Source organism: Eschscholzia californica, unplaced genomic scaffold (assembly GCF_041429995.1).
Source record: "Eschscholzia californica isolate CP2 unplaced genomic scaffold, dmEscCali1.0.p SCAF_6, whole genome shotgun sequence".
In the NCBI taxonomy this organism is placed as follows: Eukaryota; Viridiplantae; Streptophyta; class Magnoliopsida; order Ranunculales; family Papaveraceae; genus Eschscholzia; species Eschscholzia californica.
This window is the reverse complement of record NW_028238483.1, coordinates 24,864,057-24,886,909: the sequence shown is the minus strand read 5'-3', so window position 1 is coordinate 24,886,909 and position 22,853 is coordinate 24,864,057. Positions and strand designations below refer to the sequence as shown.

Sequence of the window (22,853 nt, the reverse complement as noted above, 5' to 3'; positions counted from 1 at the left end):
TAGATTTTCAAAAGTGAAATTGTTTTGATTATAAACCAACTAACTTCTGACTTCTTGCAACAAAAAGAAACTTATGACTTTTATAACAACAATGATAGAAAATGTTAAAAGTCAAAATCTATTCCAGACTTAAACGAATCAATAGTTCTCATTTTGGATCAACTATTTCTTTTTCATGGATATAAAAAGAAAAAGAAAAAGAAATAACCAATCGATTGCTTCCATCGATTTGGACAATAACCAGCGATTTCCCTTTCGCTTTGGTAAAGAACCGATCGTTTTCTTCTCTGTTATAACCCACCACCGATCACTCTCTCTCTTTAGAATTTTCTGTCGGCTGCGGCGATTCAACCTTGATCGGCTTCACTCCTTTTTCAAAACACTTCTCCACGAACCCAAGAAGGCTGGACCTATTAGGTCTCTTACTCTCTTCGGCTACATCATCTATGATGATTTCCAAACCAGAAAATTCACTTTTTTGGAACTTTCTCTCTCTACAAACCAATCTATTGAAGGTCGATTCTGGCCGAATTGGATAGCTATGGTCTATATCAATCGTCGATTTGGAGTTTCTTCCTAATCACAGATGATTTTATTGTGAACTTCTGATTTGGGAAATCCAAATTTTGAGAAATTTCTCAATTTTGATAAACCCTGATTTAGAAGGTCCCAAATTTCCCCAAATTAAGTATTTGTGACAGTTTCTCATCCCACTGTTTTGTGACAGGTTGTTTTGCCACAGTTTATCTGTCGGAAATTTATATTGTGACAGACTTCTAATGTCACTTATATCCCACTATTCATAGTTGTGACACAATTTTCCACTGTCACTTATATCCATCTGTGACGCAATTATTTTGTCACCTTTTCTAGTTCGATATGTGACACTAAATAGATTAATTTCATCTATTTCTATTCCGGAATTCAACCCGCGAAATTTTCATAATCATATTTTTCTTATGATTATTTTATTTCTTCCAATTATATTTTGAATTTTCCCACCACAAATAGAATAGGGTTATTTCCCATATGGCCCCCTACTTTGTGACCAGCTTCCCGCCTGGCCCCCTACTTTACAAGAAATACCCATATGGCCCCCTAAAACCGTTAACTTTAACTTTCCGTCACTCTCTCTCCTCCATCTCTTTTTCTCTCTCTGCCATGTCACGCCACCTCATCTGTTAGGCCACCTCATCACCATCTCCGGCAGAGGTCGCCGGCCGGCCAAATTTCCGACCTCTTTTTCTACGTTCTTGAAGAACAGATCTCGGTCTGTTCATTGAAGAACAGACCACTCCGGCGAAGGTCTCCCTTCGCCGGAGTAATTTTAGAGAGAGAGAGAGGAAGAGATAAAAAAAAAAAAAATGTTTTTTTTTTTTTAGTTTGAAGGTCGCCGGCCGGAAATTTGGCCGGCCGGCGACCTCTGCCGGAGAAGGTGATGAGGTGGTCTAATAGATGAGGTGGCCTAATAGATGAGGTGGCGTGACATGGCAGAGAGAGAAAAAGAGATGGAGGAGAGAGAGTGACGGAAAGTTAAAGTTAACGGTTTTAGGGGGCCATATGGGTATTTCTTGTAAAGTAGGGGGCCAGGCGGGAAGCTGGTCACAAAGTAGGGGGCCATATGGGAAATAACCCAATAGAATATATCTATTTTGATCTTTATTTCCAGATTCTCCCGTGACATTTTCCAACTCATACTTAATCTATGATGACTTGTCTTTCCTACCAAATTATATTTTGGAATATTTTTTCACCGAATAGAATATCTATTCAACGAATAGAATATCTCTATTTTTCCGGACTTATATCCGCGATCTTGCATTTATTTGGCAATGAATTTCATGTCGACCATAGTTTCAGTTGTTACTTATCCAATAATTTTTTGGCATTCCAACAATTGATTTCATGTCGATTTCCAACAATATTATTTTGTTGACACTCATTAGACAATGTTTAACTTGTCAATTTTAAACACATCAATTTTATTTTGTTGTGACTCATTAAGTTAAATACTTGATATTTTTATATTACAATTACCTTTTTGTCGACATTGATTATCACAACTTTTTGTTGTCGACATTTTCTTTCAAAACAATGACCAACTTTGTATACATGTACTTTCGTTGTCATTGATTATCGTTCAATCTTTGACCGTATCTACCAACCTTTTGGTTGTGACTTAATCATCGTTCAATCATCTTCCAACGCATCCACAATCTAAGAGTTGCAAGAATACGACGAATCAAGAAGTAATTCATTTTTCTCTCTCCAAGTCGGACACTTCAAAATTTACTTGCTCCAACTTGCGGGGGGGGGGGGGGGGGGGGGGGGGGGGGGTAACAGAATACAAGATATAAGACGGATCGTAAATAAGAGAACCGGCGGTCAAGATGAGTTGCAGAAACAATATACGTGTGTAACACGTGTATGTACGTGACAGATCGAGAAGACGAGATCCGACGATCAAGAAGAATTCGGAACATATTTGAATATATGTGAAGATATGTAATATTAGTATAATATATTCAGAATATCTCTTGTAACTATCTAATGGTAATATTAGATAGATTTTGTATTATTTCCTAGTTTAGTAATCAGAAACTAGGAAACCCTAAACCCTAAGTCATCTATAAATAGCAGAGAGTTCTAGGAATAAAACTCATCGAGTTATGTCTGACCAATGTAACCGATCAAACTCCCACAATTGAATGTGGTGATTATTAATAAAGAGTTATTACTCTGTGGATGTAGGTCTTGAGTATTCGACCGAACCACGTTAAATTATCGTGTCTTTTACTTCATGTTCATATCTCCGATTATTTATATAATTGTGAATTTAACAATGGTTAATACGATTTTGTTGCCAAATAGACTTTGACTTTTAATTCATTAATGTTGATGTAGTATTAAACATTATGGATCATGAGGATGTACCCTAAGGCTTTCCTTTTTGGGGTGGTTGGTACTTAGCCACCCAATTAACTCCAGTGAGTATGAAGACCGGGTAGTTGTTTACTATGTAAACAATGGGCGGTCAGAGTCAACAAATCAACCTCATAGATGTGAGCTCATTGGATTAGTTTTAATACTAGGTTATGTGTGTGTGTGTGAATTGGTGATAAATAGTAGAGGGAGAATGAGAATTAATCATTTGAGGAGCCTAGCAATATTGACTTTTCTTTCCCTCTATCTTTTAGTACGGAGAGAGAGAGAGAGAAAACAAAACAATTGTTGGTGTGTGTTGAAAACAAGCAGGGAGTAGGCCCAAAGTTGGGTCAGACAGTACTCTTTCTGTGATTTGATTAGTTGATTATGAATTAATTTTGCCATTACATTCAATAATAGTCAGATATAAGTCATCTCCACTAATTATAAATTAATTTTGAGTTGAATTTCTACGCATTTAAGCATCAAAGTAGGGTGTCAATAGGTTTAATAGTCACACGGTATTCACGTTACTATTAATAATCACATGTAAATATGCGATCCACGTTACTCAAAATAAAAAAAGGCGCATAACATATATGTTTCCTCTACTCATTATCAATTGAGTTTGGTTTGCATGACCACTCACTAAAGAGGTCAACAATCTATCGGAAACCATCTTTATGAAGGAAAGTTTTAAAAGCGTCCCACGAGTAACACACATTTTACAGACTTCGACATCGGATCTTTAAATTGTAAAACCGAAACAGTTAGGAACTGAAGATAAAACCACTCCCAGCCAAAACTTTTTTAGATTTTGGTTCATGGTTGTAAGATACCAGAACCAAAACCTCTAGAAACTAAAACTAAAACCGTTGTATGGGCCGAAACTTTAATAGATTTTGGTTCATGGTAGTAAGATAATAAAACTGAAATCGCAAACCTTATCAATAATAATTTTTTTTTGTTTTAAAAAAGCTTATTAAAATTGGGTAAACTAGTCGAAGAACCGATTTAGGACTGTCATTATTTGCTAATGTAATATAAGGTCCCAAGTTTTCAGCTATATAACAAATGAAATAGCTCAAAACTTTGGAAACTGGTAAGAGGTCTAATCAGTATGTAAAAAGATGTTGTAGCTTATAAAGCAAATGAAATGTACGATCTTATAGAGTTCGTCATGTTTTATTTCTCATGATCACGTTTTCTAATTAAAATGTTAAGTCCACATGTATCAAAACTTGTCTAACCCGGTTTTAATACGCGAGAAACACAATGTATTAAGGGCCCAAATTTTTGGTCTGATCCGTTAGCTTATGTTTGCCTCAACCTTATAAATAGTTGTTATCAACCTAAAGAGGTATAGAGGTTAACTTTAGTATGATTCTTCAATTTTGTCTTCCAACAATGTACAAAACACAATAACCCCAAACAAACGCTAAAAAATCTGAAGGAAAATTGTCAATGCGAGAAGAAATCGAATTGAAGAAGGATTTTGGGGTTTGGTGGGAGCTAGGGTTCTAAGGACTAAATTGACCGTTAGTCAAGAGGCGATTGGCTTATATCGAAGGGCACCAATAGAAAAAAGTACAAAACATGCGGGGTGTCTACAGATTAATGGGCCTAGCACAATTTTAACAGGCGCCTTTTGCCACTCCCTTCAAAAAAAAAAGTTTGTAAATCCATTCCAAAATGAACCCAAAGATAGTTTGTAAATCAATTCCGAATGAAACCAAAAAGAGACTAGACTTTATAGAGAGATGTTATATACACTTACCACTTGTACCTGTCACACTCACATCTCCTTTGACTTCAATAAAAATTATCATAGATGTGAGGGTATATAACAAAAATGGTGAGTGCATTAAAAATTTCCCCTTTGTAGAAGACAAAGAGTACAAGTAAACAAATACAGATAGTAATAGCAATAAAATTATATACTATCATTTAATGAGAAATAAGATAAAAGACCAAAATGAAACCCAAAAGAAAGATGAATACCAACCAATGAGGTAACTGACGTTGAATGGAAGGGGAAGTCCTAACAGCACCAGTTGGTCTTAATTGGAGAAAACCATATTGATTAAGTAATGGTTCATCCAATTTTGATGTGTGAAAACAAGATTTGACCCCAACTTTCATCTTTTCCTTGCGCCCTACACTAAAATCTTTACATCCACACCAATTCACCAAACCTTAACTAGTTATTCATTTTTATTTTTTGAGAAATTGACTACGCGATAAACCAGTGATGAAAGAGGTTTAGAATCCAACAACATGAAAAACTTAAAGTCCAACAACGGAGTACATTATTTATACTTTTAATAACTCGAATTCAATAACCATAAATTCCACTTCTTATGGGAATTGAACTTGTGACCTCGCCTTTGAAAGTGATCGAATCATTAAATCCTATTTTTGGAGTCGCAAGAGATTGTGTATGGACGTGTAGACTCTTGGTTTTTTTTTTGTTGAGCTGTAGACTCTTCGTTATTACTCAACAATAACCTATCCCCGTTAAATTTGATACTACTTTATATACCAAATATCATTTATAAAGGTCAAATTTTAATACTAAATTTTATCTCTAAAATCAAGAGCTCGAAGAAAAGAATAGAATAGAATATGTATGGAAGGGACAAGTGAAGTTTTATGTGTGGGAGCGTCTATAAGCACCCCTCTTTTTTTTACTCAGGTTTGTTTTTTCTCATCACTCCCCTGTGTACTAGGCGTGCCCGAGGGCACTCCGACGGGGTCTAATCTGTGACCTTGACGGCTCAATTCGAAACCCACGATTGGGGCCAAGAGTGAATGCAGCGGGCCTGAGTGGCCCCTGTAGGAGAAATGATAGAGAACAAGAAAATCCAGACATACTTTAGACCACATTTTATGTGGGTTACCGTAATTCGTTCTCTAGTGAATTTAGAATCACCCTTCATGTAAATAAGAAAAGACCATCTGTTTGGTGGGGCTGGTGAGATGATGCAAGCTACTGCTACTACATGAAAATCCTAATCCCCCCATTCGGCCATTACAAGATTTCAAAATATCAAATTAATAAACAAAGGAATTGAGCCTTCATAGCTGTACTAATCCTCATAGAGGTCTTTAAAATTAATAATAAGAAAGAAAAAACTAGAAACACACTATTTTCATATATATATAAGAATTTTTTGTATGATTATTGTTGTTGTTTACATAGATAGAGACCAGAGAGACCTAAAAATAGAGTAGCTAAGTATTATGATGATGATTAAGAAGTAGTTTTCTTTCCAGGATGATCAGCTAATTTGAGAGTCTTATCAATTAATTTCCGAGCTTTTCTGCTACGAATCTCAACCTTAACGCTTGAACTTTTATCCATCTTAATATAAGCTTTATTACCACCACCACCACTCATTTTCTTCTTTGATTTCTTCAGAGATTTTACCTTGGATTTTATTGACTCCACTATACTCTCCAAATGAATCGCCATCTCTCTCTTTTCTCAAAAACCCTAATTGGAAGTCACTTTCTCTCTCTACAACTCTGATTCAGTCTTCAACAGAACCAACACCAATAGGCTACTCATTTGTTTCGTGTTATAACAGCTTCTTCTCTGACGACGCCTGTCAAAATGACCTTGTGTATCGCACCCAACTCTTCCGCTTCTCTTGACTCGACTTTAGTCACATGCATTTATGTTTATCACCTACCTACGCTATTAGCTTTTCTTCTTGACAATTCAAAGTTCCCTTTTCCTGTTTTCAGGAACGGACCAATGTCAACACTATTCGAGTCTGTCAACAGTTGGTAGCCCAAGTGGTTCCAAAGTGTTGACATAAACTCCAGAAATCCTTGGAAGTCTCAGATTTAAATCCCAGAGAAGGTAGAATCTTTGGTTATTTGATTTGAGATTATTAGGGTGTAAATAATTTATTTGGGCTTTAGGCCATTGTCTTGTTGGGCTATAGACCTGGTCTTGTTTCAGTTTGAGTGGGCAGTTATTGAGCGTATCACATCTTTGATGTATCAATGCCAAATGTAACGACATACGTAGATCGTAGTCGACTTCCAAAAAAAAAAACAATATTCGAGTTTGTGTGAGCCCAGGGCAGGTGGAAACTTAGAACCGGTCAGCTATCAGACTGATCAGATGGAAAAGTGGGTCGGCCTCGAGTTTAGAGGTGCTACTGGGTATCTCATTTGAACACAGTAAAATCTCACTTCACCACTGCAAGACCAGCCCTTTGGGGAAAGCTAAATAGTTTCCGTGGTATCAAGACTTGGTCAAAAATTGGTTAATTTTGTTTGACAATTTTATTTAGGGGAAAGCAAAATAGCTTCCCTAAAGCGCTGGCCGATGAAAAACTCTAGTGCCACCTATATTTTTTTGAGTCTTTTACAATTTTTCCAATGCAAAATTCAATTTTAGTTCTTAAGATGATGTGGTAACATCTAATTCTAAAATGTCTTAAAAGAAACTCAATTTTTGAGATTTGTTTTGAGGATCTCGGTTGTTCCGCTCAATAGTAAACAAACTACTATTCATCTAAGAAATGAGCACCTAAGTAATTTTTAAGTTTTTAGAGTAATGAATTGGAAATATATTTTGAAATGAGCATCTCGGGTCATCTAGGATAGAGAATCCCATTTAGAAGTTGACACGGGACAATTTTAGTCTTCTTTGAGTTTTGAATTGGAGATGCTCTTACGGGACGAGATAGGGCTGAAACTACTTGAGGACAAGAAAGAACCAAAACTACATGTATAAAGTAATATCTAATCCAGTTGGAAGCAAAAACTCCAGTCTTAGAAAGGTAAGTTGTTTCCTTTTTACTGATTTGCCTTCTCCAAATTGCTGGTTGTTGTTAACTTTCCTTTTACCTACAACTTTAAAGCACAAGTAATAATAAAACATTGACCTGAATATATATCTTTATAATATGCACTTAATTCTGTTCTAGGCACCAAAGACGACCCAAATACAAAATGAGGGAAAAGACAGGTTTTGGAGCAAACCCACAAGAGTTTTGTAGTTTGGTTATAATACCGAACATTCTTTGAGGCAAAGGGCAACCAGTTACTGAGGTACGAGTGGAAAGCACGAGCATTAAATAGAACAAGCTGATAAGTAAACAGACGTTCAAAAATCGGTTAGCATTTCCTTCTCTTCCATAGCAAAATTCTTAAAACAAGTACAATTTGGTCCATTTAACATGCAACATCTAGGTTAAATACATGTAGGTTTCCGTACAAATGATATATCTGCGCTTCTGACTACATTATTTAAGGATCTGCTCGTGGTTGTGAGTCAGACCACAACATGACAGTTGCCAATAGTGCCATCGTTGCAGTCTCAACTCGTAGACGACTTGGCCCAAGACCAACGGCTATAGCACCTGCTTCTTTCATCATTTTCAACTCCTTCTCTGTGAAATCTGTAACATCACCGACTACTATGAGACACACAAGAAAAATTCATTTTTTCTACTTTTCACAACAAACACACAGAAAGTAAATAACAACAGTGGCATAATTTACTCAGTTTCAAAGGTCCATTTTTTTCAGGGTACTACATCGTTAAATCAGAAGCATGAATAAGATCAAGAAGTCATGGTTTCCTTGCGATATCAGCCAGGAAAACCACCACTATGGATAACAATTCCTATGGGATAAAGAAAACGCCTAGCAAGGCATTTTTTTTATTAAATAACCTAAGAACAAGTGGAATGAATGCTGTTTTGCTGTTTCAGATTTCATTTATAACAGAGAACGCCACTAGTGCCACCATGTTGATATGCATGCACGATCAACTCAATGCCTAACAACAGACAAAAGGAATTGCACTTCGCATCCCATATTGTTTTCAAATGTCAACACAAGCAACAAGAGACCATGAATATAGGTTCGTATAGTTTATTTTAGGTTGTCAAAAATACTGTTACTCGTATACTACGTGACATATATACTAGGTAACTAGGCAACTATCCAAATATATGATATTGTTCCCTGGCTTTAGTTTGAACTCTTAGTATCCACATTCTAGTGTAATCTTAATAGAAGTTTCAACGTATTCTGGGTATTGGAAGGATTGTTTAGATCTCATTGATTTTTCTTTGCATGCGAACCAAACGTGCATCAAGCCATTATGAATGTCTGAGTATCTATACATGATCATCTGTGAGAGCACATTGAAAAAATGTTAACATATGAAGCAAAGTAAGATAGTACCCACCCCCTTCTGGACCAACTATGATCATGCCGCTAGTCTCATTCATTGAGGAAGACAAGGTACTGATAAGAGGCTTTCCTTCCGCAACTGCAAGAAAAGACAGCTTTGACTGGGAAACCTAGATCATATTCAAGAAATGTAAAGAAAGAAAGGCTTGCTTAGTTGTGTAATGATCTTCATCAAAAGGGTTCACCCGTAAAACCCTATAGAAACCATACCCTTTTTCTTATTCAATATATAATAACCAAGAATACAATTGAAACCTACAGAAAAACGCGTCCTTTTTATTTTAGGTGTTAGGTCATTATCAATGCTTCATCTCCGGGTTTAACACCAAACATACACATCATTTTCAACAGTAAAACATCAACTGCGACACTGGTTCAGATAGTAAATGATTTGCAGATCAAAAAGGTATATTGGACGTTGTTTCTCTTCTCTTATATAGTTATTCTTCCTCTGCTAATAAGATTCGCCCCAGGGAAGCAAAACTACAATTGGTCGCCCAACATTACGTTTGTTCTGCTTAATCATGATGGATATAAACTGGAAATTTGGATGGTTGCATACTTGCAACAGTATCTACCATCTCCGTTAACCACTTTTTTCATTAAGGAGGCTTTGAATCAAATTATCACTGATTGTAGTGTTTTTGAAATTGACTTGATGGTGTATGCCCAACTAACAAATAGGGGATTCAAAGCCTTTTCCTGTTGACTTAGTACATATATCAACCAAAAAACATAATACTTAAAAATAGTAGTCACTGCTATACAGCTATTTAAGTACATTGAAAGTGAAAAAGTACTCACACTGGGCAAAATGTTGGCAATTTTTGTTGGAGGTTTCAGATTCATTTCATGTAAGCGCTGACCTAGGGACAGATCATGTAAAAAATGATAATTTAAAAACTAAAATGAGCTAAAAAAACACATTCTTATACAGATGACTCTGTTAAATATCTGATACGTAAGGCAAGAGCCGAATAACCATTAAAAAAAAGTATATCAAATTTCACCTGCAGCAATATATGTGATATATGAAACTTGTCAGAACTCAGAACATATAACCTACATTGTTTAACAGCAGCTAAAATAACCCGTTGCAGTCTGTCTACCCTGTTTTCTGAGATTGAAGGAGAACGTTCGGTCAGTATAGGTGTTAAACTACTAGCTCCTAGCTCCTGATGAAGTGAATAAATCATCGTTAGAAAGCACTTATAAAACAGAGATATCTTAATGCAAAAGTTGCATCTAGTTAACATACTGTGCATTTCTCAACCAACCAATCTGCTCGACCACCCTTTAAAGTACCTGAAAATTGCAAGAGTAAACAAAGATGCCTTTTTTATGCTTTGAAATAACGAATAAGTAATAACTACTAATAAACAGTGAGAAGTTGAGACTCACCGATGGCTGCAAAGACATGCCACTGCGTGCTTGACAGAAGAACTGTTTTTGGATCTTCTAAAGCCATGAAATTAGCACCAGTTCGGTCCACATACTCTATAGAACCCTCGATGACAGACCCCTTCCCGTTAAAAAGCTCTACCCTTACATATAATAATTATAAGGAAAACAATGAGATTGAAATGCCCATTCAGCAACTAAGCAAAATAAATCATAATCAATCACAAAAAATTAGCAAAAAGATGTCTAGCAACTGCCGCTTCTCTCGGATAAATTTATGAAAGAGCATCTAATGATTTTAATTGGATATGTTTTTAAGTAATGAAGTTGGGCACTAACAAATAAAGATTATTACCCACCCTTGAAGAAAAAGATAGAATTTCCCCATTGAACAACAAATGCAAATACAAAAATGAGCAAAGAATATAAGTGATCCAGACTCTAATCAAAGAAAATGTTTAAAGCAGTATTAAACAAGTTGAGAGAAAACATAAGTTTTAAGTTCAATGCCAAAAGTTTGAAAGCCATACTTATCATCAACGTTTAAGCGCAGGACCTTTGTCATGTGCCAAAATTCTTCACCTTGAACCCTAACAACGTTACCCTATACAAGATTATAAGGATCAATTCTAAGACAAATCACTCATATTTATATATACTTAGAGAGAGCTAGAGATGTTACTTTAGTAGGAGGAAGAACTTCAGAGTAGAAACGGGGGAGACCGCCTCGGGATTGGTTTGAATAATCTGATTTGGTGGAGGCCCTAACACTTGAGATTTTACGCCATGAACGATTCAGAAGCTCTGCAAACTGAGGTTTGGGAGTTAGGGTTTGCATCTCTCTTCTGCTGCTCAATGTTTAACTGAACTTTAGGAAAGGAACAAGTTCCCGCTTTACAAATTTCCACCCGCAGGAAGGTCTGGAACCGGAAACAAACGAACCTCTTGAGGATGCTATTTTATGGGATACGGGTTATATACGTATCTGACAGAAGACACGGGGATATTCATTCTAGAGATGGTCTATAGGTACTCCATAAAATTGCTATAGGGATGCCCTCACTCTTGGCTCCCCTATAGATTGGGTAGTTTAAAGGCAGTGGGATTTTGTATGGACTGGGTGTTCAGAGGGCACTCGCAGTGGTCTAATTTATGATGGGGTTTAAACAACGCGACAACCCAGGCTAAGGTGCTGTTTGTTTTTCTATTTTTCAGATTTCAAATGTTTGTTTTTTCACTTTAAGAAAATCTGAAAATTTGGCTGAATTGGACCAAGGTCTGAATTGGCTGAAAAATAGCCTATATTTTTCAGACTTTAAAACAAGTCTGAAAACAAATGTAAATAGCTGAAATATGTTAAATGTCATTTATACCCTTAAAAATTAGAAATATTCCCACTCAAATACCACCACCATCACCACCACCACCACCACCAATCAGACACCACCACCAATCAGACACCACCACCACCACCACCACCAATCAGACACCACCACCACCACCACCACCACCACACAGACAACCACCAAGACCACCACCAGCAGCTAGACCGCCACCACCACCACCACCTGCCACACAACCACCACAACCACAAAATAGATCACCACTCATCAGGAAGATCGGGAAATAGTTTTCACAAGTTTTTGGTGGTGATGAACCCTTTGTCGATCTAGAGAGAGAGAGAAAACGACTGGGAGCAGAGAGATGAACTTTTTGCTAAAAATAACATTGTATCCACTAAACCCTAATTTGTAGATGTATCCATGAACCTAAGATCCAAAACGAAAGGTGATTTCAGTGGAGAAATGGGCACAACCAGAGAGAAGAGTTATGAAAGTAATGTAATTGGGTTTGATACAACCAGAGAGAAGAGTTATGAAAGTAATGTAAGAGGGAGGCAGCAGTAAGGGTTCCTGGAGAAAGAGATGGAAAAGAGGGATAAAAGAATTAGGGTTTTGGTTTTCCTTATATTTACACTAGGGAGTAAATAAAGCTAAGGTCTGTTTGTTAAAAATATGAAAAAGGGTAGTAATGTCATAATACAAATTCAGACTTAATGATTCAGATAGGGAAAACAAACATTTTAACTTGCGTAAATTCAGATTCAGCCAATTCAGTTCAGTCATTTCAGATTCAGCCAATTCAGATTCAGACATAAAAAAAAAAAACAAACAGCACCTAAATGTTCTCATACTGCCTTGTTTGTGGGTTTCAGACTAATCTGAAACGCATGAGTGCTAAGAGAGGGGGGCCTATGGCAAGTTTTCAGAGCGTTTATAGGCCCACCCTTCATTCGATAAACATGTATGAGTTGGCTAATCAGACATATCGCGCTTAGGCTCCTAGGAGCCGTTACATGATTTATTTTAATTTTTGAAGGCGAGATGCAAACTGGTTTTCAAAAACAAAATGCCTCTTCATAAGGATTAAGATAATTTTATTGAGTACAAAGAACCTGAGATAGATGAAAGAGGTGTAAATAGTTGACGAATACGAAAGTTTAGCAACTTTTAAAGTAGTTTGGTGGGCCAAAAGCCATAACTTAAGCAATTTCATAACAGAAGACTAGAAACGTAATGTGAGCTGGATCAATAGAAACCGCAGTGGACTGCATACTACGTCCAAAAAAGTTAGGCCAACCCTCTTTTGGGCACTTGCCGTTAAACTGGCACGAGTATGTGCTTTTCAGTCTAACACATATTACGATCAATCTAAGTGCTCTTAGATTGCCTTAATCTGTAGGCGCAAAAAGTGAGGGAGATCGAGGAGTACAAAGGTGGAGTGTGTATAGATGCACCCAAAGTCATTAGATTACTACATTACTTTTGAACTCTTGTAATGTATTTACATGCACATATACCCACAGAGGGACAACATTTGGGCAGACTCAGGCGAAACTATTAGATTTGGAAAATGCTGAAATTGTACACATTTCCACAAAATCAGATTCATAACAAGATTCTATATCTGGTTTCTAAGGAAGATGAGAAGAGACGTTCCATCTATCTCATTCCTTGCATCTCTTCTTCTTAAGATATATTAAAACATTAAATCAAAGAGTTAATTGAGGACAACCGTGAGAAGAAGAACTAATTAGTTAAAGCTCATTATAAAATAAGTCGGGTTATTTTCCTAATGGGCCCCAACTTTGTGACCAACTTCCCGCCTGGCCCCTACTTTACGAGAAATACCCATATGACCCCCTTCCGTTATAACACCGTCACTCTCTCTCCTCCATCATGTTTTCTCTCTCTGCCAAGTCACGCCACATCATCTGTTACGCCACCTCATCACCTTCTCCGGCAGAGGTCGCCGACCGGCGACCTTCAAACTTTTTTTTTTCTCTCTCTTCTCTCTCTTTCTAAACTCCGACGAAGGAAAACCTTCGCTGGAGCTAGGTCTGTTCATCACGAACATACCAGATCAGGGTCTGTTCGTGATGAACAGACCTAGCTCCGACGAAGGTTTCCCTTCGCCGAAGTTCAGAGAGAGAGGAGAGAGATTTTTAATTTTTGTAGAGAGAGAGAGAAGAGAGAGAAAAAAAAGTTTGAAGGTTGCCGGTCGGAAATTTGACCGGGCGGCGACCCTGCCGGTGAAGACGATGATGTGGCTGATTTTAACGAGGTGGCAGAGAGAGAAAACATGTCGGAGGAGAGAGAAAATAAATGGAAGAGAGAAGTAACGGTGTTATAACGGAAGGGGGGCCATATGGGTATTTCTCGTAAAGTAGGGGGCCAGGCGGGGGCCATTAGGGAAATAACCCAAATAAGTCTATTTTGGAATCAAATTCTCTCTAGGTCAAAATACGGGGGTTGGAAAGTGAATCGACCATAAATTGAGAGCCAAATTAATTAAACCCCAAAAACAAGAAGAAGCAATAATTGGTGACACTCTAATGCCCCCCAAATCTAACGTGGACATTTTATATGCACCGATACGACACCCGCATTAAATCTATTTTTTTTTTTTATGAAAGATAATATATTAAAACCAAACGTCTATTACAAACCCACTAGAAATCAGAAAAGAAAGAGACAACATCATTCCAAAGTTTCTTACACCCGAAAGCACGTCCCCGTTTGGCTAACGCATCTGCATAACTATTACTGTTCCTAGACACATGAGAAAATATAATTCCTGAAAAGTTATCCTTGATGTCTTTGATCTGTCGAATGATACTATGCGATTGCCATTGTATACATCCTTCCTCACCATTGAGAGCTTGGATTATTGCTTTATTATCACTTTCTAAGTGCACATAAGATAGTTGCATTTGTCTCGCGCTTAGCAGACCATGCAGTACCGCTAAACTTTCACATTCTTCAGCATTTTGCCCTCGAACACTATCTGCTACCGCCATAATAAAGTTGGCTTCTGCATCACGCATGATGTAACCAATTCCTGCCTGTTCATGTAAATTAACAAAAGAGGCATCTACATTGATTTTTATATAAGGTGTCGATGGAGGTCTCCATGTTTGTATAACCGTTTGATCTTGACCCTTCGTGGTAGTGCATTTCTCAGTTCTGAGAGGAGTAGTAGTGGTTTTGTTGATCCTTTCTATCATTTGCATTGGAGTCTGTTTAGTCGTCGTAAAGCAGTTTTCACATCTGGCTTTCCACAGAAACCAAAGAATTTTAGCATACAGATTAATAGTTTCTTCGTCCAGGGATTTCCATTGGATTATCCATTGAATAGTGGTACTAATGTGATCAGTTCTCACTTGGTAGTGAAACCAAGTAGCTTTCGCAAACGGACAATGTAACATGACATGGTCTATGGTCTCCTCGTCATTACAGTTCACACAGGAGTAATTATTACCGATGAATTTTGCCGATCCTTGATTTTACTGGTAAGCTATTCGTACAGCACTTCCAGAGAAATAGTTTGATCCTCGGGATAGTATTCATGTTCCATATAAAGAACCAGTCCATCTGTTCATTCGTATTGTAGATAGTGTTGGTACGTAAAAAGTTGTACATGGGTTTAAGGGAAAAGTTACCTGATTTAGTCAAGGTCCATATAGCTTTATCTTCATCGTTGGGATTTAGATTGATGCTAAGAATCGCCCTGCAAATCTCATTAGTAAAGTACATATTAATATCAGTTAAATTCCATCTACCGTTCGTAATTAGTTGGGAAACTCGATCATAGTTACAACCTCTATCATTGATAATAGGTGGAGGATGGTTAGGTATCCAGTAGTCAGTCCAGATATTGATTTGATCACCTTTGTTAATATTCCAAAAAATCAGACTCTCGCTCTGATCATAGTATTTCGAGATAGATTTCCAAGGCCACGAGTAATGATTCTTGGGGGGTTTCGGTTTCTGGGATTTATGAAAATACTTCCCTTTCAACACTTGGACCCAAATAGCCTTCGGGTTGCTGATAATACGCCAGTTCAGTTTGTGAAGGAAAGCTTGATTGTCTAGTTGCGGAAGGCGAAGTCCAAGACCACCATATTTGCGAGGTTTGCAAATAGCATTCCAGTTGATAGTATGGAAAGTTTTGGATTTTCCCCACCAGAAAGTCCGTTGAATAGACTCAATGCTGTTGCTTATACCTTTAGGAAGGGCAAAGCACTGCATTTGGTATCGGGGAACAGCCGCTGCGATGGTTGAAATAACTACCGAGCGGCCAGCTTGCGAGAGGAGATGAGATTGCCATTTGGCGAGTTTATTCTTGATTTGGGTGACAAGGGATGTGAAAGCTTGTTTCTTATTGCGATCAATAAAGAGTCCCATCTCCTTCATTTTAGAGGTGATGTACATCAAGTAATGTGCAACCCTCAACTCAAGTGTAAATATCGCATTAAATCTAGATAATAGAGTCACTCTAGTTTTGCTCACAATGTAAATATCAAAGTCCCATCTCCTTCATTTTAGAGGTGATGTACATCAAGTAATGTGCAACCCTCAACTCAACTAGAGTCACTCTAGTTTTGCTCACAATGTAAATCTTCGTCTGGGGATAAATACCGCATTAAATCTAGATAATAGAGTCACTCTAGTTTTGCTCACAATGTAAATATCAAAGTCCCATCTCCTTCATTTTAGAGGTGATGTACATCAAGTAATGTGCAACCCTCAACTCAAGTGTCGAAATAGGGCTTAGAGTTAAATGATTTAGGGGCTCAAGATGGAAAATCATTAGCAGTGCTAAACAACATGGGGGTCTTGGAGTTCGATCTTTATCAGAAGCAAACACCTCTCTCATTGGTAAAACTACTTGGAGATATCTTACTAATCCGGATCAGGTATGGGTCAAACTTTTGAATGCAAAATATAATAAAACTAATGATTTTTGGTCTGTTACTAACCCATATAATGCTACTCCCTTGTGGAGGGCAATGTTAGGCATGAGAGACATAATTATACCCAATATCTTATGGATTCCAGGTTATAACAGTAATATTAGGATTTGTTCTGACCCTTGGTTGAAGGATCTCCCCAACAAAAAACCCATCCTCACAAATGATTTACCCAACTCCATCAAGTTTGTGTCTCAACTTAGGAATAACTCCAATACTGATTGGGACCAGAATCTACTAAACAATCATTTTAACCTAGAGACTATTGAGGCTATAAATTCTATCACTATTAGACATGATTCCCAAGATAAACTCATTTGGACTCCAATTGAGTCTGGGAAGTTCTCGGCTAAATCATTATACCACCAAGTGAGTTACAAACCAGAGTTACACATCAATATTAGAGATTTTCCTTGGTCCAAACTCTGGAAGGACAAACTTATAAACCCTAGAACCCAAATGTTTATATGGAAAGCAATACACAATGGTTTAGCCACCCTAGATAATATAGCCAAGCATAACCCCTCCATAAGCTCTGTTTGCAAGCTTTGTACTACTGGGGAAACAGAAACAATTGAGCACATCTTCGGCTCTTGTCCGAAATTCATTGATTTTATCAACCATACCAATAATCGTATGCTCATAGATCTCAGCTCTAATTTTATCAATAACTTAAAAGAACTACTGAATAATGGAACTAGTAAAATTAATTGGTATTGGTATACTTATCTCTTGTGGACCTGGTGGAAGATTCGCAACGATCTCATCTTCAATAATAGGCTACCGGACTTCGAAGTAAGTTGCTGGAAATTAACAAAAGAGGTAAGTGATCTTCTTCCCATGCTTCCTTCCCCTTTTTCGACTAACCACATGCAGGAAGACAACTGGTTTCCTCCTCCTCACCCAAAAATCAAAGTGAACGTCGACGGAGCTTATAGACCGCCGATGGGAGCAGCAGGAGTGGTTGTTCGAAACCACACAGGAGAAATCATCGGATCTGATTCATTGATCTTTCCAGCCACTTCACCTCTTTATAGTGAAATGAAGAGCTTCGATCTAGGTTTAAATTTGATAGAGAATATGAACTTGGGGCAGTGTATACTCGAAGGAGATTGCAAGACGATGGTGGAGCTGCTTTCAGCCGAATTTTTCTCCCCTCCATGGAGGATAAGTGATGATATATATAGGATGCGAAATAGGGTTTCAAGGCTTCAGGTGGAGTTACAATACTGCCCTCGATCTTCTAATTTAGAGGCACACAATCTGGCGCAATTGGCGTTTAGTACCCAGACGTGAGATAGTTAATCTTTCGTCCTTTCAGTCAACTTCCGTTAAGTTTTGTATCTGTTCTCATTGTTGTTTCAGTCCTAGTGACTTCTTTTGTGATACATACTTTCGGTTATTAATGAAAGCTTAAATCAAAAAAAAAAAAAAAAAAAAAAGATGGAATAGAAAGTTGGGATGAATGAAAAGTTAAATACCTAGAATATAAACATTTCATCACGTTTTCCGCCGCCCAACGGAATTGGAATTCTTTTTGTTCTCAAATCCACCCTTTCTTCATTATCCCCAAAAACCTTCACCACAATTAATCCACGTGCGTATTACGCACCTGGCGTCAAATAGAAATTTTCCTCTCATCCAATTCTTTTTTTTTGATTTTCCCAATTTTTCTGGACGACTTTTACCAGAATCCCCACAAGCAATCTTCTCTCTATCTCTCTGCAACAGTTTTCTTCCTTCACAGGTTCGTCTTCTTCATCCCTCATTTCTTTATAAATAAAACCCTAGTTATAGAGTTCTTGAATATTGATCGTAATCCAAAAACCCTAGTTATAGATTGAGTTCTTGAATATGGATTTGAAAATTGTTCAAAAGGGTTTTGAATTTTCTCGGAAGAGGAAGAAATGGGTTTTGTTGCTTGCTGCATTTGGTGTTAGTAGTTATGGTGTTTATAAAGTTTATAACTTACCATCTGTGGTAAAGAAAAGAAAAAAGTTATTGAAGTTGATTGGTGCCCTAATTTCTGTTATAGAAGTAGTTGCTGATTCTTCCGAAATGATTGGAGTTGTTTCTAAGGACTTGAAGGAGTTTCTTCAGTCTGATTCTGATGAAATTCCTAATAGTTTGAAACAAATTTCAAAAATTGCAAAATCAGAAGAGTTCTCAGAGTCTTTAATTAGGGTTACACAAGCTTTAACTTTGGGGATTTTAAGGGGTCATCAATTAGGAACCAAGAGTGATGACCATGATTCTCAAATTCGTTATGATTTCTCCGAACGGGTTATGGATAAACTTTTCTCTACTGCTGGTTCTGGTTTTGCTTCTGTTATTGTTGGTAGCTTTGCTAGGAACTTGGTAATGGCTTTTTACTCTGAGAATGAATCTCTTGGAGGTTCAAATGGGGATGAACAAAGCAATGTACCGAGATGGGTAGATGTTGTTTGTAGTGAAAAATGCAGAGATCTCATTGCCGATAGCATTCAGATGTTCGTGAGCACAGCGGTTGCTGTTTATCTTGATAAGACTATGGATATCAACTTGTACGATGAGATTTTCACTGGGTTGACTAACCCGAAGCACGAAACTAAAGTTAAAGAAGTATTGGTTTCTCTTTGTAATGGTGCAGTAGAAACTCTCATCAAAACGTCTCACCAAGTAATGACAAGTTCGAATTCAAGTTCTAATATCAGTACAAATTTATTAAAATCTTCTCACCTATTCGGTGGAAGTGAAGGTGCAAGCATGGTTAGAGATGGGTCTTGTGGTAAAGAAGTAATGCTGACAGATTTTAAAGAAGAATATCCGTCCGAAGGTATGGAAGATAGTGGGTGGCTCAATAAGGTCTCAACTAGTTTGTCGGTTCCGAACAATAGGAGATTTGTTCTTGACATCGCTGGAAGAGTGACGTTCGAGACAGTTAGATCATTCCTGGATTTCTTATTGTGGAAAGTAATGAATGGTGCAAAAAGAAGCTTTGACGTTCTCCACGTGGAGATTGTCGAAAGGGGTTTCGATGTCATGAGATATATATGTGCAAAGTCTGCTGTTATTGTTACTATATGCCTTGCTTTCTGTTTGCATCTTGTGGGTGATTCTAGGGTTTTGATGCCAGCTTAACGATTCGAATCTTTCTCATGAAACTCTTAGCCTCATAGTAAAATCAAGAAACATAAATTCAATGTCGGTGGAAATAATTCAATCTCCAGAGCCAATCAGCATTGCAAGATAACAGAGGAAATTACTTTGACATTCAACAGTTTCCTTGACATTTGACATCTGTAAGCTCTCCTCGTCTAATGAACAAATATTCATCGTCTTCTTTGTTCTTTATTCCATTTAGACTCCTTTAGGAAAGTGAGACAAGGAAACAGAAAATTTCTTGCATGGGTAGGTATTGAATAAAACATATTCTCGAAGGTGGTTCAAAGTAAACATCTCGATGAATTAACGTTGATTGGAATGAAATCGGTGGGATTAGTAACTGAACTGCTTCAATGGCCCCCCGTGTTATGAGCTTGATATCTTTATGCCTTTATGGTTTCATGGTCAATTTTCCGAAGATATGCCTTTGAAGTTCTTTAAATCCTAGTCGAAAATGGAAAGGCCACTTACACATTTTAGTCTAGCTAGTCTAATAAATCGAAGTGTTACTAGTGGTGTTAGCATATGACCCTGGATGAATACTCTTGTGCTTGTACAAAAGTTCTTTTTCTTTTTTGCTTTAGATTGTATATGGTGTTTTTTTTAGTTGTTCATGGTGGTTCCATCTCTATAAAGATCAATCAAATAATAGATTGTTATTGATTAAGTGAGTATATTATGGTAATACAGGTAGACATTCAAATATAGAGAACAATAAAGGGTTTCTTTTAGAATTTCAAAGTTCTTATCTAACATTAATAACTAAAAACTTATCTCCTTTATAACTTCTAAATGACGTGTTATCAAAATTTTGATATCGTTTACTCACAATATCTGAGAGTAGATGTATCTATTGCAAATGCATCAGAAAGAGTACATATTGTCTAGAAAAATAGTCAAAAACTTACTCCAACCGAAAATAGTGAACCGGAGAAATATACCCCTAGCGTACCCGATCTCACATGGTAGCGTGCCGCCCTATAGGTACAGGTACCTATACTGCGCACCGGCGCGATCTGGGTACCAAGTAACCTGGGCTGACCTCATTCAGTTTTTCTGCAATCTGGCCAAGAGCAACAACAGAGCCTATGAGGCAAATTCCAACTAGTATTTTATTTGTGAAGCAGCAACTGACTTTTGCATTCTTATGGAGGGTGCTATTAAATCTGAAGATGTTTGTTGAGTGAGTGGCTAAGAAACCCTTAGGGTTCCCAACTGTCCCACCATAACCTTTGCAAGTTTGAGCCAACATGAGGCTTCCTGGGGGATATTCATCAACCAGAAATTCTGGTTTCTAGTAAGGTTCTTCTTCACCTAGTCAAATTCATCTCTTCTTCATCGCTGGTAAAAGGTCGTCTGTTGGCCTTCTACCGGCGACCCTCATTGGTAAATAACAAAAATTCATCTCTTCTTTCTTTCCTTCTACCACCATCACCAACCCACCACCATCATCTTTATCTCTTTCTTTTTCTTTCACACTCTCGCCTCTGAAATACCGTACTTAGTCGATGGCAGTGGGATGTCGTCACCCACTGTCTTCTTCCCTTTGGCAGGAAGAACACTAGGGACGGAGAACGAATTAGACCCTTTCGCTGTGCCTGAGTTCCTCCTGAAACTCCAGTTAACGACAACCATCTACTGTCTGACTGAGACGCTGTGACAGGGAGAAAAGAAAGAAAGATACAGAGAAAATAGAGAAGAGTGAGGAGGGGAAAAGAGAGAGAAAGGAAATAAAGTACGAAATTCACACGGATTACTTACGTACATAAAAACGATTTCAGTTAGACTTTCTTAAGGTCTCAAATATATGACAAAATAGACTTGAGACTAACTTCAATTTAGTTTCAATAATTGACAAGATAGTGAGTCAAACTTAAATTATATGATTTTATTATGATCTTCATTATATTTATATGTGTCTCTTTACTCATGCAATAAGAAACCATTTATTGATTTTAATGAGCCTTCATTATATTTAAGTTACTAACCCATTAATATTAAAATTGCTACTGTTACGAAATTAATCGTGACGTTAGTACACAATTTCTGTACGTCCAAACTCTCGTATAAATATGTTCTAAAGAGCCATAGATCTTCATCGTAAAGCAGAAGTCGACATTAAGACTATTGCAAGAAAAAAACATAAATATGATAGTAAATAATGTCAAGGCTAGGAGGAAATGGAGACATGTTTGTGATTTTTTTTGTTTTATCCATTACAATCTTAATCACACCAGGGATGGCAAGATCGGAAGTAGACGAACCAGCACCAGTACCTGAATCGTTTCCATTCCCACGACAATGTATAGTTAGTCCTAGTACAGCCGGTACTCTGGCGGGGTATCTAATCAGAAGATCCTTGCCAAGTAAAGACATAATTGACGATGTTTATGCTTGCCACGAAGTCGTTGATACTACAAAGTTTTGTTGGGATGCATCAATTAAGTTTTTCGAGCGACCTAAGGACAAGAAGATCTTCCGTCAATGGGCCGCAGATGCATGGAACCGTTGTGTTGAAATTGCATCCGAAACCACAATTTCCTAAACCAACATAATTGCGTCTCCAAAATGTAAAACTAATTGAAGATGCATAATTTCTTAAACCAACATAATTGACAAATTTATTTTATAAGTTTTCCACTTAATTTTGTCTCACTACAAAAAAAGGGATGGTTGTAGACATTAACCAAATAATTTCATAAAGAAGCATAAAAGAAATACTACATTGTGAGTTTTTTCACTTAATTTTGTTTCTTTACAAAAAGGGTGGTGGTAGACATTGTAATAACTTGCAACAAATTAATATTGCAACTACACACTGCTCATTATTTGTTGTACTTCTTAATTT

At 37.3% G+C, this 22,853-nt stretch overlaps 4 protein-coding genes across 5 annotated transcripts; 1 reads left to right on the top strand and 3 right to left on the bottom strand.

Annotated features, from left to right (window-relative positions):
* Nucleotides 1–6,064: 6,064 nt before the first annotated feature.
* LOC147532815 (uncharacterized) lies at nt 6,065–6,559 on the bottom strand. The gene has a single exon (XM_086649146.1). It carries the CDS (start codon nt 6,398–6,400, stop codon nt 6,179–6,181), a length of 222 nt encoding a protein of 73 aa, XP_086505272.1. The 5' UTR covers nt 6,401–6,559; the 3' UTR covers nt 6,065–6,178.
* Nucleotides 6,560–8,044: 1,485 nt separating this feature from the next.
* On the bottom strand, nt 8,045–11,674 carry LOC147532814 (methyltransferase). 2 transcript variants are annotated; one of them, XM_086650269.1, is made up of 8 exons: nt 11,231–11,674; nt 11,079–11,152; nt 10,549–10,691; nt 10,406–10,452; nt 10,214–10,322; nt 9,952–10,013; nt 9,143–9,257; nt 8,045–8,345 (listed from the first exon to the last, which is right to left on the bottom strand). In XM_086650269.1, exons 1-8 carry the CDS (start codon nt 11,384–11,386, stop codon nt 8,194–8,196), a joined length of 858 nt encoding a protein of 285 aa, XP_086506395.1. In that variant the 5' UTR covers nt 11,387–11,674; the 3' UTR covers nt 8,045–8,193. The 2 variants fall into 2 exon arrangements, with proteins under 2 accessions (XP_086506395.1, XP_086506396.1); XM_086650270.1 differs by having other exon boundaries at nt 10,549–10,686; nt 11,231–11,535.
* A 2,886-nt stretch (nt 11,675–14,560) lies between these two features.
* LOC147532813 (uncharacterized) lies at nt 14,561–15,115 on the bottom strand. Its single transcript, XM_086649991.1, has 2 exons — nt 15,035–15,115; nt 14,561–14,953 (listed from the first exon to the last, which is right to left on the bottom strand). Exons 1-2 carry the CDS (start codon nt 15,113–15,115, stop codon nt 14,561–14,563), a joined length of 474 nt encoding a protein of 157 aa, XP_086506117.1.
* Nucleotides 15,116–18,318: 3,203 nt separating this feature from the next.
* Nucleotides 18,319–20,672, top strand: LOC147532812 (protein PHLOEM PROTEIN 2-LIKE A10-like). Its single transcript, XM_086649628.1, has one exon. The coding sequence runs from the start codon at nt 18,716–18,718 to the stop codon at nt 19,979–19,981; it is 1,266 nt and encodes a 421-aa protein (XP_086505754.1). The 5' UTR covers nt 18,319–18,715; the 3' UTR covers nt 19,982–20,672.
* The last annotated feature ends 2,181 nt before the right edge of the window (nt 20,673–22,853 follow it).